The sequence below is a fragment of the Mustela nigripes genome, chromosome 6 (genome assembly GCF_022355385.1).
Source record: "Mustela nigripes isolate SB6536 chromosome 6, MUSNIG.SB6536, whole genome shotgun sequence".
NCBI lineage: Eukaryota > Metazoa > Chordata > Mammalia > Carnivora > Mustelidae > Mustela > Mustela nigripes.
Genome location: NC_081562.1, coordinates 107,029,075 through 107,046,930, shown reverse-complemented (window position 1 = coordinate 107,046,930; position 17,856 = coordinate 107,029,075). Strand labels below are relative to the sequence as shown.

Below are 17,856 nucleotides of genomic sequence, written 5' to 3'. Positions count from 1 at the left end.
CCATGAAGATAAGGGGGCTGTGAGCCAGGTGGGAATGTAAAGGCAAGGTGGGGGAGGGGGAAAAACGTGGGAGATCTAAGACAACTCTGGCTGATAAGTATCTCTCTTCAGCCCTGCCCCTGCTCCTAACTTTCAGAAGTGCTTCCCACTGAGCAATTAAAGTCAAACAAACAGTCTAGCCCCCACACCATGGCACCATGGAGTCCCTACCTGCCTTTCTAGCTGCTTCTTTCACTTCCCTGCCACACACACCCTCCACTGCAGCCACCCACTTTATCCTGTTCATCCAACGGCCTTGGCTCAACCCCTTTCTGCTGCCTGGACTGCTCCACAACCTCTGGTTCTGAATTTCCCCCACTGCAGGGCTGCCCAAGTGCCTTATCTGCGATGAAGAACATCCCAGCTTGAAATAAGTTTTCTTCTTGGAATTCTGCCCACTCTCTGGTTGCACAAAGAGCACTTGCTACAGGCTGCCCTGTACCATACTTAGCATCTTCAAGCCTCTTCCCCTCCTAGATGATTTAAGTTCCGGGACATTAGGGTCTCAGGGGTGTTTCTTGATAGTTTCAGTTCAGAGCAACAGTAGGACCTTGTATTTTGCAGGCAGCTGGCAAATGGCCATTAAAAAATGAACACCGAATTCTCTAGGTAGAATAGTTCTATACCAACTTCTGTAGGAAGGATCTGCTGAGCATATGTCCTGTTTCGCCTAAAAGTGGGAGTCTCAAGACCATTTCCCAACATCTTTCATATTAAAAAAAAAAAAAAATCCTGCTAGTCATTCATCTCCACCCTCTTTTGGCAAATCCTCCACAAAATTAGATAAGGAGAAGTATCTCCTTGGTTGTTTCACATCCTCTGACTCAGATACTGGGTCAGAAGTGGTGGTGGGGGCGCCTGGGTGGCTCAGTTGGTTAAGCCTCTGCCTTCAGTTCAGGTCATGATCTCAGTGTCCTGGGATCAAGTCCCACATTGGGCTCTCTGCTCAGTGGGGAGCCTGCTTCACCCCCTCTCTCTGTCTGCCTGTCTACTTGTGATCTCTCTCACTGTCAAATAAATAAATAAAATCTTAAAAAAAAAAAAAAAAAAAGTGGTGGTGGGGGTGGGCTGAGGAAACCAGAGAGCAAGTGGAGGAGAGAGGGCAGCTTTGGGGGGAGAAGTTGTGGAGTTGGGCACGGTGATTTGCTGTTTGTTTTTTTGCCCTGAAGATGGTCCTCCACAAAAGGCCACTTCCCAACAGGTGGGTGTGTCACTTCCTGGGGGCACAGCCCCGGTACTACTTGACAGATACAAACTGGACCCGGAGTGGTGGTGGGAGCTGGATAGATGGTGTCTTCATCCTTTGCCTAATCCTCAGGGCTTCGCCCCTCTGGAGAGGTGTCGCCCGGAGTTAGCCGTATGCCCTCCGCCCAAGTGTCCCGGTCTCACCGTTCCGGGCCCTTAGCCCGCACCGGCCGTCCGGATTCGCGCGCAGAGCTCTAGGACCGCGGGGTCTCTCCCGGGGAGTAGGGCCGAGATCCGAGGCGGCCCCAGCCGGAGCTGGCCGGACTCCTTTGAGGGGAAGCTCTCGAGGTCCGGATGGGTGTCCGGGGCTCGGGCCGTGGCCCGCCCCTGCACCACGGGGATTCGCAGGGTGCACAGCGAGGAGGCCGCCCCAGGCCAGTCCTGGCTCCCCCGAAGGGCCCTCCCCACCTCCCTTTCTAACCCACTCTGCCCGCCTCTCCGGCCGGGCCCTACACCTCCCTCTCCTTCCCCGAACCGTGGGGGGCCCGGCGGCGGCCCTCCCGCCTCCTGCCCAGGACGCTGGGTCGGGTCTTTTCCCCGAAAACTCCCTCTGCTCTCCCGTCCTCCCCGCAGCTCCCACCGCTCCAAGAGTTCCCGGGAGCGTGGCCGCTCTTCGTGGCCGACCCTCGGACCCTCTGAGAACCCCCGCGCATTTCCCCGCCTGGGGCACTTCACCCGCCCCCGCAGCATCCTCAGGGCGCGTCGGGGTCTCACCTCCTGAGAGCAGACTGGCGCCGGGTAGTCCAAGAGTCGCGGGGAGGCGCGAGCCAGGGACAGCCCGCTCAGGAGCAGGGGCACTAGTAGCCGCCCCAGCGGGGGCCCCGGGAGGACGGGTGGCCCGCGGCGCGGAGTCCCCATGGTCCCGCGCTGTCCCAGGGCCCTGGCGGCCCGCGGTTGGGGCTCTGCGGGGCACGGGCCCTGGCCTTCCCCTTCCTCGGAGAAGCTCAGAACTGGCTCTTCTTCGCCTGCTTCCGGCTTCCAGGCGCGCCGGGGCCGGGCAGCCGAGGGGCAGGGCTTGGGCCGGGGACCGGCGCCGCGCTGGGCCCTCCTCCGGCGGTGCGCGCAGGTGCTCGCTCCTCCCCTCGCTCCTCCGCCCCGCCTCCGCGTCCGCGCCCGGGTTTCCCGCCGCACGGGCCGCTGTAGTCGCCTAGCCGTAGCCCCTCGGCCCGCTCGCAAGTTTCGTCCCCTCTCTTACCCGGGAGCCCCGTCGCCCAACTTCAGTTGCTTCCTGCTTTGCCCTCGCCCCTGATCAGCCCACTTCGGTCTTCTCGGTCCCAGCACGTCAGGCCCCAGCTCGAGACTCCAGGGCTGTCCGTGGCCGTCGTCTCTGTCTCTGTCCCCACCCCTGGCCGCGGCGTGGTCCGGCTCTGCGGTCTCCCGCTTTCCTTCCTGCCAGCGACTGCCGGCTCCGACGCATTATCCGGTTGGGTCCCGGGAGAGGAACGGGGAGCAGTCGTTTCCCACACAGTTGGCGCCCACGCTGCGAGACTGAATTCCCGGGGGGCAGGCACCCGGTGTGGGACCAGTCTGCGCGCCCACAGCGCCCCAGGCCGCCCCATTTCCCGAGACGTACACCGCGTCCGCGGGAGGACGGCGCCGTGGCCCCAGCTCCTGGTCTCCGGTCCCGACCGCCGACGATCCTCTGGAGCGAGCGCTGACTGCTTGCTCTCGCGTCCGGACGCCCCGAGGGCGCTCATCCCAGGTCGGGCGCGCGTCTCCGCTCTCCCGGCCTACTGCAGGCCCCAGCCCTGGCTCAAGGGCTTCGAGGTTTCCCCCAGCCGCTCTTGCCGCTTTTGCCTCGGCAGACTGCTTCGTATCCCCTGTCCCCGTTTCCCTACAGCCTCTGTCGCCCGCATTTCAAGTCTAATCTCCTCGCCTGCTCTGACACCCGCGGAGTCTAGGCGCGCTTGGCTTTTCCCTGTGTTTTGCACTCACCCGGACTGGATGGAGCCGCCAGGTCTGGAGCGGTGGATTTTCTGTCTCCCCTTCCCGCTGCCCGAGGCCCCCTGGCGACCCTTTGCTAGACCCCGCCACCTGACAGGCCCCGGCTCCATAAGGCCTCAGGCGTCGTGGTCTCTGAACACCTTTATTTATTTCTAGAATTCTGGAAAACTCTGCATCCGCTCACCCATTTTTAGGACGACACCTACAACTTTTCATCCTGAACTGAAACAGATGTAGAGGACATAAATGTTATCAGAATTTGACATTTGTAGTGGGCCACGTCTGAGATGGCTCCCATGATCCCTTGAGATACATCCTTTTGTTTCTCCCCTTGAGTGTGGGCTGACCCCAGCAATAGAACAGGAATAGAGTAAGACGTGATAGGATGTCACTTAAAGGGGTAGGCTGCAAAAAGACCGTGGCTTCTGCTGTCCAACCTCTTTCTGGGCGGCTGTGAGCTGCGCTGAGGAGAGGCCCAGAGTCAAGGAACTGAGAAAGGCCTCAACACTCAGTAAGAAATCGAGGTGCTCATTTCAAAATTACAAGTATTAGAACATAATTGATCAAAATAATGCAAACATGATGCAAGTTTTGATAAGTAATCATTAAACATAGTAACAAACTGTTACTTGAAATTCACTTCTTATGAAACCAATGTTTTTTTTCCCTCCTGTATCTGTGGACTAGTACTGCTTATTCATCGAATGGGACTGCGTTCAGCATTTTAATTACACGTAAGCCGTGAAAACTTTGTTTACATAAATAATTATACTAGTTTTGTCATAACCATGTTACTTAATTCTTTGGACCCCTTCTGAGTTACATGCCAAAAATCACATAGCCTTCTGTCACCACATATTTTCAATGGTTTGGCAGCTAACAACTTGACTGGGTCTTCCTTTGGCTTTGGTAATGCAATATTTGGAATCCTCCTGACCTGAAAACAAAATGTCACTAGAACCCCATTACATACCAGTGTTTGGGGGAGGTTCTTTTAATTTAGTGCTTAGGAGGTTTTTACACTCTTAGGGCAGGGGAGAGGTCTTCTTTTAGAAGTGGGAGAAGGGCAAATGTGAAAAAGAGGTGAGAAAGGAAAAGATGCCTCCCATACAGGACCCCTTGACATCTGGTATCTTCCTAGGCAGGTAAGTTCTTGGGAGAGGACACAGAGCTGTCGAGGTTCCAGAAATCCATTTCCTTCAAGCTGGGGTCATCAAATCTTTTCTGTAAAAGGCCAGACAATGAATATTTTAGACTTTGCCATATGGCCTCTGTCCAGCTGTTTCACTCTGACGTAGGAGCACAAAAGCTGCTGTAGGCAATATATAAACTAAGGGTCACTGGTTCCAGTAAAATATTATTTATGGACACTTATATTTGAATTCCATGTAATTTTTACATGTCCCCAAATATTACTCCTTTTTTGATATTCTCCTTCCCCATTATTTAAAAATGTAAAATTCATCTCAGTCCCTGGGGTGGTAAAAAGCAAGCCAGATTTGGGCTGCAGGCTCTAGTTTGCTAACCACTGCCCCAAAGCTTCCATAGAGGCATGCCCTTCGAAATGTGTATATATAGCCTAGTTTGAACTTGCCACCATGGTTTTCAACACTGGCTACATGTGAGAATCACATGAGATGCTTTATTTATTTATCTTTAACTTTAAATTCAAATTAGTTAACATAGAGTGTATTGTTAGTTTCTGGGGTAAAATTTAGTGATTCATCACTTGTATACAACATCACATGCCTTCCTTAATGCCTATTACCCCATCCCCTCACCCACCGCCCCTCCAGCAACCCTCTCTTTGTCTCCTATGACTAAGAGTCTTTTATGATTTGGCTCCTTCTTAACTTTCATCTTGTTTTATTTTTTCCTCCCTGCTGTTCATCAATTTTGTTTCTTAAATTCCATACAAGTGAGATCATATAGTGTTCATCTTTCTCTGACTGATTTCACTCAGCATAATACACTCTAGTTCCATTCATGTTGTTGCAAATGGCAAGATTTCACTATTTTTGATGGCTGGGTAATATTCCATTGTGCATATGAACCACATCTTTATTCATTCATCTGCTGATGGACATCTGGGCTCTTTCCATATTTTGGCTCTTGTGGACATTGCTGCTATAAAAATTGGGATGCATGTGCCCCTTCAAATCACTATGTTTGTATCCCTTGGGTAAATACCCAGAAGTGCAATTGCTGGGTTGTAGGTTAGCTCTATTTTTAACTTTTTGAGGAACCTCCAGAGTGGTTGCACCAGCTTGCATTCCCACCAACAGTGCAAGACGGTTCCCCTTCCTTCACATACTTGCCAACATTTGTTGTTTCCTGACTTGTTAATTTTAGCCATTCTGATTGGCGTGAATTGACATCTCATTGTGGTTTCGATTTGCATTTCCCTGATGCTGATTGATGTTAGGCATTTTTCATGTGTCTGTTGGCCATCTGTATGTCTTCTTTGGAGAAATGCCTGTTCATATTTTCTGCCCATATCTTGACTGGATTTTTAATTTTGGGGGTGTAGACTTTGATAAGTTCTTTATAGATTTTGGATACTAGCCCAATATCTGATATGTCATCTACGAATATCTTCTCCCATTCCATAGGCTGCCTTTTAGTTTCACTGATTGTTTCGTTTGCTGTGCAGAAGCTTTTTATTTTGATGAAGTCCCAATAGTTCACTTTTGTTTTGGTTTCCCTTGCTACATGAGGTGCTTTAAAAACTATCAATGTCCAGCTGCACCCTCTCCAATACTAATTTAGTTGGTCTGGGCTGGAATCGAGGCTTTTTTTTTTTTTTTTTTTTTTTTTTTAGTGTTTCCAGGCAGCTTTAATGTTGCAGCCTGACTTGACTCCTATTCTGATTGGCCAAGGCTCTGCCACAGCTCTCAGGATGTGATGCTGCTCTGTGCTATTGCTATTACATTTCAACCAGGGGAAAGCATCACCAGCATAAGATAAAGTGCAATTTGAAAGATTATAAGATGTAGGGGACCTGGCTGACTCAGTCAGAGGAGTGTGGGACTCTTGTTCTTGGGGTCATGAGCTTGAGCCCCACATTGGGTATAGAGATTATTTAAATAAAATACATATATAAATAAATATGAAAGTTTTTATAAAATGTAAAAAAAAAGTGGGTGTCTTCAATTGAATAGAATATTGCCTGCACGACTGAGCCCTCCTTCCAGCAAAGCTCCTGGCTTCCTCACCACTGTGTTCCTCTCACCCTCAAGTGTATTTCAGGGTGTGATGTGTTAAATAATTACTTCCTGAGTGCATCACTGGATTGCTTTGTTCATCTGTTATTTGTTCTCTGCGCTCTTACTTTTCTCTCTTCCCTTCTTCTCTGCCCAGACAGAGCCTCTTTCTGAGGAAGTAGGCATTTGTAGATTCATTGACTGTGAAAGGAGTGGTAGGGTGTCAGGCAGGAACTGAAAAACTTGGTGGTGTCTTTGGTTATGGAAAAAGAGAAGAAGCTCCTGCTTCCCCTCCACCCCTCCACTGGCTGAAACAGAACTTTTTATTACTTTTATGTACAGAAAATTTAACACTGTCCACTCAGCCCAGTCTGGTGGTCAGTTCTTTAGCCTTTGCATTTCCCAGCTTTTGGTGATACAAGCCATCAGCTTCAGACGTAGGACCATTGCCTCCCTAGTGGCAGTAGATCTCATGAAATCTGTCATTGTAATTGGTCCTGATGGCTTCCACCAGCTTAGCCAGAGCTCCTTTGTCTTCTGAGTTAACCTGAGTGAAGGTGACAGTGGTGCAGTTCTTCCCGTCGACAGAAGCCCTGGCTTGACCTTCCCCTTGATAATGCAGTAGGGAAGCCCCATCTTACGACACAGGGCAGGCAGGAAGACAAGCAGCTTAATGGGATTCACATAATGTGCAATCACTACCAGCTGAGCCTTCTTGTTTTCCACCAAGGTGGTGAGAGTAGTAACCCTTTAAGGCTTTAAGGACAGGTGGCCTCTTAGGGGGGACAACTTCTTTGCTGGTAGCTTTCTACTCAGCTAGGGCCAACAATCTCTGCTTCTTCTCTTGCTTTGCCTTTGGTATCTGTGGATCTGCTTAGGCAGCTGAGTAGCTGTTTGGCAGGCCAAGGCCTGAATGAACTGGTTAATCCTGGGAGGCACTTTTAGACGTTTATAGAGAATAGCCCTTTGCCGCTGCAGCTGGATGTAGTGGGGGCATTTGACAAAGTGGGTGAGGTCCCTTTTGGGCTGCATGTCCTGTCTGATGCCAAAATTCTTGAGTCTTTTCTCAAACAGGACACTGACTACCTCCTTGGCCCCTGCTTCTTCACAACATCAGGAATTGGGGCCCCCTTCCTCCCCTTCTCCTTCTTTCCTTTTGGCATCTTGGATGGCTGGAGAAGAGAGAAAACACCCCTGCTTCTATTACTGGTTGATGATGGAGTGGAGGGAGTGGTTTTTGCCATGAAGAAGATGAGAGAGTCAGAAGATAAGGAAATAGTCTCTGATTGACTGGTATTTGTCTATTATCTCCCTGTATTTTCTGCAAGTGTATAATCTCAATGAAAGAAGGAGGGCCTGAGAGTCATTTTCTGCCTGTGTCTAGAAAGCACCTATCTCAGAGCAGATGATCAACAAATATATTTTGAATGAACTGTTGAATAAATGTGTTTGCTGAGGTTTAATAAGTCTGAGAGAGATTTTTGTGTGCAAGAAAATTATTTATAATATTGGTGTCTCAATTATTACTCACTTAAACTGAGTTATGAAATTTAAGTCCCAATTTTTCCTCAAGCTTTTAAATTAAACTTGGAAATCTTGCTAGTACATGTATTAATTTAGTAATGTTCCTTTAAAATAAGGAACATTACTTGTTCTTTGATTCATGTGCAGTTAACTCATAAATTTAAGCTTAAATTGCCGTTAAACATTTAACAGTACTCAAAAGTTGATTAATTATATTTCCTTAGATATTTCAAACCATATTACAAATTTTATGTGTCTGCTTCTCTTAAACATTTCTAATGCTAACTAAGTAGACTTATAAATTTGACAAACAAAGCATTTCTAAGCATTTAAGCAACACTTGCAAATCTCATTGTTAACAAACTCCAAGAGGTTATTGCAGTAATGGTTTGTATCCTGATTTCTTCATACCTTCTTGAGTAATCCTCTCTCATTCTTACTCTGAGCATGGTCATTGGAATTGCTTTGACCAATGGGACAATAGCATAAGTAACACACTGTGGTTTGCTCTCTCCTGCTGTGTTTGGAAGCTTAGACTCCCACGTAAGGAAGTCCAGGCAAATCTAGTGGAGGATGAGAGACCATATGGAGTAACCTTTCAACCACCTGACCTTGACCATTCAGCCTGACCATTAGCATAGCTGGAACCAGACCGGACCAGAAGAGCTGTTCAACTGACCCACAGAATGAAGAGAAATAATAAGAGATAATTTTAGTCACTAAGTTTGGGTGTTTCTTAGCGTTGCGAAAGCAAACTGATATTTAAACTGAAATCCTTCTTATTTGTAATAGGCCTTTTCAGGCCAGAGTTTTCCCACTGAAACTGGGACTGTGCTCACTTTCTGACAGAATCTCTTTCATAGCTTCTGTACTCCTGATTTGAGTTGATGAGGTAATGAACCCCGCATCCAGATTGTAGCTAATTACTCTACTGCTGGATTGGATTCCACACCCTTCTAATATTTCTTTCCTTTATCAACTCTCACTTTGAAGTCATTTGTAGGTATCTCTCCTATGATCATTAGGGTCAGTTACCCTTCTAACTATGAAGTTTGAGCTTTTTATTAATTTTATTAAATTAAAAAATATTTTAAGTATTCTCTACACCCAACATGGGGTTCAAACTCACAACCCTGACGTCAAGAGTTGTGTGCTCCACTGACCGAAACAGCCAGACACTCCAAGTTTGATATTTTTATTTTATTTTTTTTTTAAGATTTTTATCCATTTATTTGACAGAGAGAGAGACAGGGAGAGAGGGAACACAAGCAGGGGTGGAGGGAGAGGGAAAAGGAGAAGCAGATTTTCTGCTGAGCAAGGAGCCTGATGTGGGGCTCCATCCCAGGACCCTGGGATCATGACCTGAGCCCAAGGCAGACACTTAATGACTGAGCCACCCAGGCACCCAAGTTTGATCTTTTTAAACAAATAAATGCATTTAACAATTTCTTGACATAATAAGCAATGTCAGTGCAATACAATTAATATTAATGCCAAGGTGATAAGAAAGAGAATAACACAACCATCACTATAAAGGTCATTTTCATGAGTTGAAATTTTCTCCTAGGGCACTTCCTGTTTTTCTCCTTCTGGAGTATCATTATAGGTTCATGATTTTTCTCAGATTTGTTCCAATGAAATGTAATGATTATTTCCTTTTTATTCAAACTGTAGTATCTCAGCCAACAAAAGATCCTTTAAACTTGCTCTCGTCTCCTCAGTGTTGCCCCAAATGGTCTGAAGCATCTCATTACCTGGAAATAAAGCATTTTAGGCCACAAAGATGGAATCAGCTACTTTTCACCAAACGTTGGTTGTTTCAGTGATATATTAGAGACCCCATTCAGGGACTGTGGTCCAGAAACAGATAATCCTTCTGAAATTTGGTCAGAAGGGCCATAGTAGCCTGACATTTTTTTCTAAAAAGATTTTATTTATTTGAGACAGAGAGAGAGAGAGAGTGCGAGTGTGGTGGTGGGGTGGAGGGAGAGAGGGATAGGGAGAAGCAGACTCCCCATTGAGAAGGGACCTTGATGCAATGTGGGACTCCATCCCAGGATCATGACCTGAACTGACGGCAGACGCTTAACTGACTGAGGCACCAGTCGCCCAATAGTAGCTCGACATTTTATCTCAATGCCTGTGTCATTTCCCTCATTTCCTCTCATCAAACAGGCATTTTATCGTCTCACATCAACACAAGAAGAAGAAGAGTGAGTACAATAAATATTTTCAAAACTTTTATTACAGCATATTGTTGTAATTGTTCTATTTTTATTTAGCTATTGTTGTTAATCTCTTACTGTAACTAGTTTATAAGTTAAACTTTATCATAAGTATGTAGAGGAAAAAATAGATACATAGGGTTTGGTACTATCCTTGGTTTCAGGCATCCACTGGGGGTCTTGGAATATATCCCTGTGGATAAGGGGGAGACTATTATACTTTTTAAAAGTAGGAGTTCATAATGATGTCTTCAATACAATTTCCACTTTACCTAATCTTTAACTGTTGTTATGACATTAAAATATTTTATTTGCAACATATATTTTTAAATTCAATACAGCATTTCCAACTAAATTTAGCAGAAGAGTTCTAAGTTGTTGAGCATATTGGTCACATTTTATGGAGCAGATTGAAAGATAGAGAAATACTACTTAAGCAGAGAGTTCCATCAAATTCTATAAATTATTAGCTTTGCTTTCTGCGAGGCAGAAACAGATGTACTGGGATTTCTTGCCTTTATCACTTACCTTCTAGGCAGAGGAACTTCCCAGAATCCCAATCACCAGAATATACCTGCGGGATGTCAGCACCATTCTTCTCAGACACATGTTCTTAGCAAGGATGGAAATTGCTGCTTTTCCTCTATTTCTAAGACAGATTCAAATTAGAACAAGAAAGAGTTATTACAAAAAAATTGTTTTTTAAAGGCATTCAGTCCAGGGATTGTTAAGCTAAAGTCCATGGATAAGTTCTAGGAAGTTTATAAACACTCAGAAATAATTTGCAAAATGTTTGTTTATGTCTCTTTCCCTGGAAAGAGAATTCATGAATTTCATCTGATTCTTAAGGGGATTTTAGTATTAACAAAACAAAAATAAAACCACCACAAGCACAACAACTAAACCACAACATTGATTTAGTCTAATAATCTTTTCCCTTAGCGGTAAGTAAACTGACCAAGTGAATCACTGGTCTGAAATCACAGTTTGTGACAGAGCCTAGGACAGAGGGAACCAGGTGGTAAGCTTGGTAAAGAAGTTAGAAGTTCTGAACACCTCGATGAGGGTTCTTTCTCTTACATGAAGCCAGAGCAGGGAATCATTACATCTGAGGATAATTGTTTAATTTTTATTTTAAAAAGGGAGCATTGAGATTTGAAGAAAGAGAGGGAAGGGATATAAATGATGGAACAACAATAATTCTGGGGGAAATTGCACAAGATGAGTCAAAAGAATCAGAGGCTTAGAAGTCATTTTCATTTATGAAAGATGTGATGAGAGGTATAGAATTTTGTGTAAGTGCTTGTCAATAACATGGGTAGAGAATAGTGGTCATAGTAAAGGAAGTAAAATATAAAAAAGTTTGCAGAATATTTCTCATTCTGAATCCACGTAGGCTTCTTTATGGGGATTGACAAGTTGATTCTAAAATTTATATGGAAATTCCAAGGACCCAGAATATCCAAAGCAGTCTTGGGAAAGAATAAACTTGGGAAACTTATACTCTTGGACTTCAAGACATTTTCCAAAGCTACAGCAATCAAAACTGTTGGTTGGTGCTGGCATAAGGACTAAGAAATAAGTCAATGGGACATAGAGATTCCAGAAATCATGCACACTTACATGGCCATTTGATTTTTGACAAGATGCCAAAGCAATTAAATGGGGAAAGGAGTCTTTTAAGGAATGATACTGAAACAGCTGGGGATCTCTATAGAAAAGAGTGTATTCCCACCCCACTTACACCATACATAAAAATTAATTCAAGAGGGATTGTAGATCTAAACATAACAGCGAAAATTGTACTGCCTCTAGAAAAAAAACAGAAGAGAATGTCTTGGTGACTTGGAAATAGATGAAGGTTTCTTAGGATGCAGAAAATAATAACCACAAAAAATATATGATAAATGAAATATAATGAATATTAAAAACTTCTATTTATTAAACACACTGTTAAGGAAATGAGAAGATATGACATGAACAGGGAAATATATTTTGCAAGACATACATTTGACAAAGAATTGATATTCAGAACATGTAAAGAACTTCTTAATAGTAAAAAGAACTCAATTTTTAAAAATAGGCAAGGCATTTCAATAGACACTTCAAAAACTAAGGTATGTATGAGTAGCCAATAAGCACATGAGAAAGTGCTGACCATCCTTATTCATTAGGGAAATACAGATTAAAGCCACAATGAAAAACCACTATATACCTACCAGAACAGCTAAAGTTGAGCATACTAACAATACCAAATATTGGCAAGGTTAGGTTTAAAAATATTTTGGAAATCATTGTAGTAATTTGTATGTATTGTTTCTTTTCTTTTTCTTTCTTTCTTTCTTTCTTTCTTTCTTTCTTTCTTCTTCTTCTTCTTTTTTTTTGGTCTGTGTTCTTTCTTTTTTTTTTTTTTAAAGATTTTATTTATTTATTTGACAGAGAGAGATCACAGTAGACAGAGAGGCAGGCAGAGAGAGGGAGAGGGAAGCAGGCTCCCTGCCGAGCAGAGAGCCCGATGTGGGACTCGATCCCAGGACCCTGAGATCATGACCTGAGCCGAAGGCAGCGGCTTAACCACTGAGCCACCCAGGCACCCTGGTCTGTGTTCTTTCTTAAGGAATTTGAAATTTGTAGGAGAATGTCGTGTTAGAGAGTCTGACGTAATATACTTGCTATAGTGATTTAAAACCTCTAAGAGAATTTGATATCAAACTTGTGAGTTATTTTGAAATATATAAAGAGTTGAATGATAATGTCCTTACCTCCTCGGAGTAAGGACAGCTCACTGCATCAACGCGATGTAATTTGAAATGTGTTTAAGAATCTGATTGCTGGGGCGCTTGGGTGATTCAGTGGGTTAAGCCTCTGCTTTCAGCTCAGGTCATAATCTCAGGGTCCTGGGATCGAGTCCTGCATCGGGCTCTCTGCTCAGCAGGAAGCCTGCTTCCCCTTCTCTCTCTGCCTGCCTCTCTGCCTACCTGTGATCTCTCTGTCAAATAAATAAATAAAATCTTAAAAAAAAAAAAAAGAATCTGATTGCTTTCAGGGAAGCCTGCGTGGCTGAGTCAGTCAAGCATCTGACTCTTAGTTCTGGCTCAGATCCTGATCTCAGGGTCATGAGATGGAGCCCCAGGTCAGGCTCTGCACTGAGCAGGGAGTCTGCTTGAGATTCTCTCTCTCTTCCTCTCCCTCTGCCCCTCCTCCTTGCTCACAATCTCTCTCTCTCTCTCTCTCTCTCTCTCAAATAAATAAATAAATAAATAAATAAATAAATCTATCTTGAAAAAAAAAAAAGAGTCTGATTACTTTTGTAATGTGTTTAGATTTTAGATAATTTGATTTATGGAATCTTTAAGACTTACCAAGGTCTAGGAAAGGAGTTTAAGTGCTTTGGATAGTTCAGTTGGAAAGAAATGTAAGTCTGTTTTTTTAGGAGTTTGATGAGCGTAGGTACTGTTTTCATGGCTGGAGTTCAAGATGCCTAGAAAACCCAGGTATCCAAGCTTGTGAATATATTTTCCCAAGACATAGATTTTAATTACTCTTGAAGAATTCTGTCCTTAGCTGGCAGAATAAAAATTTAAGAGAATATACCATTACCTAATCAAATTGATTTCCAGAGTGGTGAAAAGTCCTGTCTGTTTGTTGGCATCTTAAAGATTTTATGATGAAATAGATTTTTAAGAAAGTTTTGAGATGTCAGAGAGTGGGCAGGACAGAAGGGCATTTTAGCACAGGAAACACTGAAAGGAAAGGCATAGAGTTTTTCCCGGGAGTGCAAGCAATCAAATGTGACTGGATCATGTAGGGGTTATAGTGGGAGAGTCAGGCTGCTTCAGTCAGTGCAAGAAGCCATTGGGAGTGCTGTGCAGGGAGTGCCTCTGTCTGAACTTTGGCTCCACTGACTCATCTGACAGTGCCATAGAAGGTGGGCTGGAGCGGCAGGGCCTGAGTGCTAGAAGACCTGCCCAGTCCTCCGTCTGCTTTTTTGTTCATCCGTCCATCCTTGCATCCATGCATCCATCCAATCTTTCATTTAGTTGAGATTTCTTTTTTTAATTTTAAAATATTTTATTTATTTATTTGACAGAGAAAGACACAGCAAGAGAGGGATCACAGGCAGGGGGAGTGGGAGAGGGAAAGGGAGAAGCAGGCTTCTAGCTGAGCAGGGAGCCTGATGCGGGATCATGACCTGAGCCTAAGGCAGACATTTAACGACTGAGCCACCCAGACACCCCTTAGTTGAGATTTCTTGACCATTACACTGTGCCAGGCTCTGTGTTCAGGGGACCCACAAGTGGAGGGATATAGTCTCTGCCCTCTAGGAACTTCCTGGTATGTAGGGAAGACAGACAATGACTAGATGGCAAGGAGGGCGGTGCCTGCTCTAGCAGCAGCCGTGTGCTCAGAAGGCTGCAGGCTACCAGTTCATGCAGGTGTGGATGGCTCGCTGTGCGGAGAGATGAGGGCCAGTGCCCCAGAGAAGGTGGCTCTGTGTTGTCACCCCTGTCCACCTATGAGGTGCTGAACTATCTAACGTGGTGGCAGGGAACAAGGAAAGGAAAAAAATGAAATAAATCACTCTGTTCTGCATTTTATTACAAAAATTCAAACCTAAGAAAAAGTTGAAGCATAGTACTACTAAGCCTGTCCCCCACCTCCAGTTCAATACTTGTTAACGCTCTGTCATATTTGCTTTACCTCTCTCCATGTATGTTTAGAGATGTTTGGCAGGTGGAGACATCATGATAGTTGGACCCCAAATTTTTCAGCAGAAACCTCCTCGGAGTAAGGACAGCTCACTGCATCAACGAGATGTCTTTATGACACCTAAGATAGTGAACACTAACTCCTTAATATTCAGATCATGGTTGAATTTCTCCAGTTGTGCCGCTAAATGCTTTTACCGAGGATTTTTCAAAATCTTGGTTCATTCAAGTTTCACATATTGCATGTGGCTGATCTCTTTATATCTGGAACATTTCCCTTGCCTTTTAAAAGATTACATTGAATATTCCACATTAAAAAAATATTTTATTTATTTATTTGAAAGAGAGCACAAGCAGGCAGAATGGCAGGCAGAGGAAGAAGCTGGGGCTCAGTCCCAGGACCTTGGGATCATGACCTGAGCTGAAAGCAGACTGCTTAACCGGCTGAGTCATGCAGGAGCTGCAGAATATTCCACATTTTTATATTTGTCTTACAACTTCCTTGTAGTGTCTCTTGGCATGATATTTATTTATTTACTTATTTTGATTTATTTATTTGAGAAAGAGAGAGAGCACAAGGGTGGGTGGTGGGTGGCAGAGGGGGAGAGAGAAGCAAACTCTTCGATGGGCAGCGAGTCTGACATGGTACTCAATCCTAGGATCCTGGGATCATGACCTGAGCTGAAGGCAGACGCTTAACAGACAGTCACCAAGGTACCCTGCATGATTTGTTCTATTCCTCACACTTCCTGTAAACTGGAAGTGAGTCCAAAAGGCTTGATTTTATTCAGGTTAAATCTTTTTGGTCAGAATAACCCCCAGGCAATGCTGTATGTTTTATATGATACTGCATTGGGAAACCCAATAAGGTCAGGTTGTTCCCACTATTATTTACTTTATTTTTTGACTTTTATTTACTTTTTCATTGCTTTATTAAGGCATTCACAGACCATACAATCCCCTATCTAAAGTGTACAGTTTGTGCTTCTCCATCGTCCCAGGGCTGCATAACTGTTCCCATTACCAATGCTAAGCGTGGCCACCTGGTTGAAGTGGTGATATTCAGGAAAGAGAGACATCTGAATTTACAAAGATTTCTTGAGCTCTGTGAGTCAAACTCCACATGGAGCACTAGACTAAGGAAGGCCAACTGACTGAGAGTTCAAGGGGTTCCCCGTGACCTTGGAGAATACAGACGCGGGGTGGGTTGTGGGGACAGAAGTCAGATCCCAAGAAGAATGTGGGTGCTGGTGCTGTGGAGCTCCCACAGGGCAGACTTAATTTACGAGGTCTTAAAATCACAGGAAAGCAAAGACTTGGGAGGTGGCTTGAAGGGGTACCATGCTGAGTGGAACTTGGGGTGGCTGCCACCCCTTTCCTCCACCTGCCATAGACCCGTGTGTCTGTACGCTCTGGCCCACTGCTCATCGACTGTAGTTCCAGGTTTGTATAGAGCAGCTATACAAACAGACAAGTTCAGGAAACCCAAAGGCTGGGTAGGAGCAGATGGGACTGTAAATGGAGTTTTCCGAGTGCAGACCAAGTGCCAGGCCGGGGCCTGGCTTCCCCCAGCTGTGTCATTTAATCCTTATAGCACCCTGTGAGGTGGGCATGTCATAGAAGAGCTAACAAGTTGGGAGAGATTACTAATTTTTTGCTTTCTTTTTTAAAAGAGAGAGAGCATATGAGAATGGGGTCAGGTAAGGGATAGATGGGAGAGAGAGAGATAGAGAGAGAAAGAATCACAAGCAGGGTCCATGCTGAGGAGCCAGACCTAGGGCTCCACCTCACAGCCCTGAGATCATGAGCTGAGCCGAAATCAAGAATCAGACACTTCACCGACTGAGCCATCCAGGTGCCTTGAGAAATTGCTAATCTACCCAAGATCACATAGCAGGGTTTTGGGGGGCACATGAATTGAGTATATCAGTTTTGAAGCATGCTCTCCATGCCTCACTGCCTCCTGGGGCCTTGAGTCCTTGAGCCCTCCTGTCTCCAGCCTCCCAGCCCAATGGTCTCCCCTTCTCTACCCAGTCTGAACTCCAAGGCGGTCGCTAGGACTCTGAGCACTGAGCCAGGCATCTCTACGGAGCTGGGTTGGGGACCTCGACAGCGAGCATTGGATTCACCCGGGGTCATGGTTGCACAATGCCCACTTCCAGGAAACACTATCAGTACTAGAATCTCGGTGAACGGCGCCCCCTGATGTTGTGCAGTGCACAGCATAAGAACCTGTAAACGAGGTCCCAGCTAAGGTTTCTCCATCCCACCCTTCCTCCCATTCTTCCTTTTTCTGTTTCCTTTTTTCGTGAGGAAACAGCAAGGACACGTGTGAGATCAAGGTTACAGTCGGTGTGATTAGACCCAGCGACCTGGTGCCTCCTTGTTCCCGGTGGAGTCACACCTGAAGTTCATTATTCTCAACAGTCAACAGAGAATGAGGAATCTTCCAGGCTAGGGGTGGGAGGAACATAGGCCTGCTTCCTGTTTTTAGGCTACCAAACCCTGAGAACCCAGAACCTCCTGTTTTGTACAAATCCCAGGTGAGTTCATGTGTGGGGGCTGGGATGGCCTAGCCATCCTTCTGCTCTCCAGAAGGTGGGAACCGGAGATGCATTTTGCCCTATCCACAGTTGATCAGGGGACGGCTGTTTGCCTGGCAGTTTCCTTGCAGGAACCTGAGCATGACTTTTTCTGTTTCTGTGCATTTCTTGGAGTGTTCCTCCTCAGCCCTCATGGAGGGGGACTCCCAAGGGCATGCCCTTACGGGTCCCAAGCCACCTGTGAAAATCGACGCCCACCTCAGGACACTTTGGCAGGAGCACCAGGAGCAGCACAGGCCCGGGCGTGATCTTCTACCTCCCTCCCTAGCATTTGGTCTTCTGGAGCCATAGTTGGTAGTGGCCGCTAAGGGTTCACAGACCGCTCCCCCTGCAGCAATTGTATGATTTTTTTTTCAACCTCCTA

General features: G+C 45.3%; 2 protein-coding genes and 1 pseudogene across 4 annotated transcripts in view; 1 reads left to right on the top strand and 2 right to left on the bottom strand.

Moving 5' to 3' along the window:
• IL17RA (interleukin 17 receptor A) overlaps positions 1–2,622 on the bottom strand; it is a 26,606-nt gene extending 23,984 nt beyond the window's left edge. For 2 of the 3 annotated variants that reach the window (XM_059403912.1, XM_059403913.1), the window contains exon 1: positions 1,999–2,621. In XM_059403912.1, the coding sequence (XP_059259895.1) occupies positions 1,999–2,142 (144 nt within the window). In that variant the 5' untranslated portion in view covers positions 2,143–2,621. Of the gene's footprint in view, positions 1–1,998 lie in introns of all 3 variants that reach the window. The other variant, XM_059403915.1, reaches the window with a different exon arrangement.
• Positions 2,623–6,792: 4,170 nt separating this feature from the next.
• LOC132020841 (large ribosomal subunit protein eL8-like) lies at positions 6,793–7,600 on the bottom strand (annotated as a pseudogene).
• Positions 7,601–10,130: 2,530 nt separating this feature from the next.
• Positions 10,131–17,856, top strand: part of LOC132020840 (uncharacterized) — an 18,059-nt gene continuing 10,333 nt past the window's right edge. Inside the window, exon 1 of the mRNA XM_059404969.1 lies at positions 10,131–10,168. The gene's annotated coding sequence lies outside the window, so the exon portion shown is untranslated. The remainder of the gene's footprint in view (positions 10,169–17,856) is intronic.